This window comes from Eurypyga helias, unplaced genomic scaffold, assembly GCF_000690775.1.
Source record: "Eurypyga helias isolate BGI_N326 unplaced genomic scaffold, ASM69077v1 scaffold8991, whole genome shotgun sequence".
Classification (NCBI taxonomy): domain Eukaryota; kingdom Metazoa; phylum Chordata; class Aves; order Eurypygiformes; family Eurypygidae; genus Eurypyga; species Eurypyga helias.
Window position 1 is genome coordinate 2,860 of NW_010230159.1, and position 434 is coordinate 3,293.

Genomic DNA, 434 nt, shown 5'->3' on the forward strand with positions numbered 1-434 from the left:
GTATACGGTGGATTTTTTGGCCTGCCAGCTCGACACAGTCTTCAGCACCACCATGAACTGGTGCGTGTGACAAAAGCACGGTGGCCATCTCCATCACTTCCTTCTCCTACAGCTGGTGGAGGTTAACGGTTCCCCATGCCTGAAGCTCACAGAAGAGGAGGAGAAGATCACGATCCCAGGGACCAAGACGATCTATCGGCTCTATGATGCTGCTGGTGAGTTGGGACACCCTTGCCACGGTGCTGCCCTGTTGACCTGCATCCCCCCCATCCTGCTCCACCACCCCATCCATCCCTGCTGCCCCACGCACCCCCTGGTCCCTCAGCTGGCACCCCTGCAGGTCACCCCTTCATGGACCTCATGGCGCTGGAGGAGGAGCCCTCGCCCACCACAGGGCAGGAGCTGGTGGTCCGTGTCCTGGAGCGACTCGATGA

At 60.4% G+C, this 434-nt stretch overlaps 1 protein-coding gene across 1 annotated transcript in view; it reads left to right on the plus strand.

Moving 5' to 3' along the window:
• NAPRT (nicotinate phosphoribosyltransferase) overlaps positions 1 to 434 on the plus strand; it is a gene marked incomplete at its 5' end in the record, with an annotated part of 7,244 nt that overhangs the window by 2,856 nt on the left and 3,954 nt on the right. Inside the window, 2 exons of the mRNA XM_010160646.1 lie at positions 113 to 215; positions 341 to 425. Of these exons, the coding sequence (XP_010158948.1) occupies positions 113 to 215; positions 341 to 425 (188 nt within the window). The remainder of the gene's footprint in view (positions 1 to 112; positions 216 to 340; positions 426 to 434) is intronic.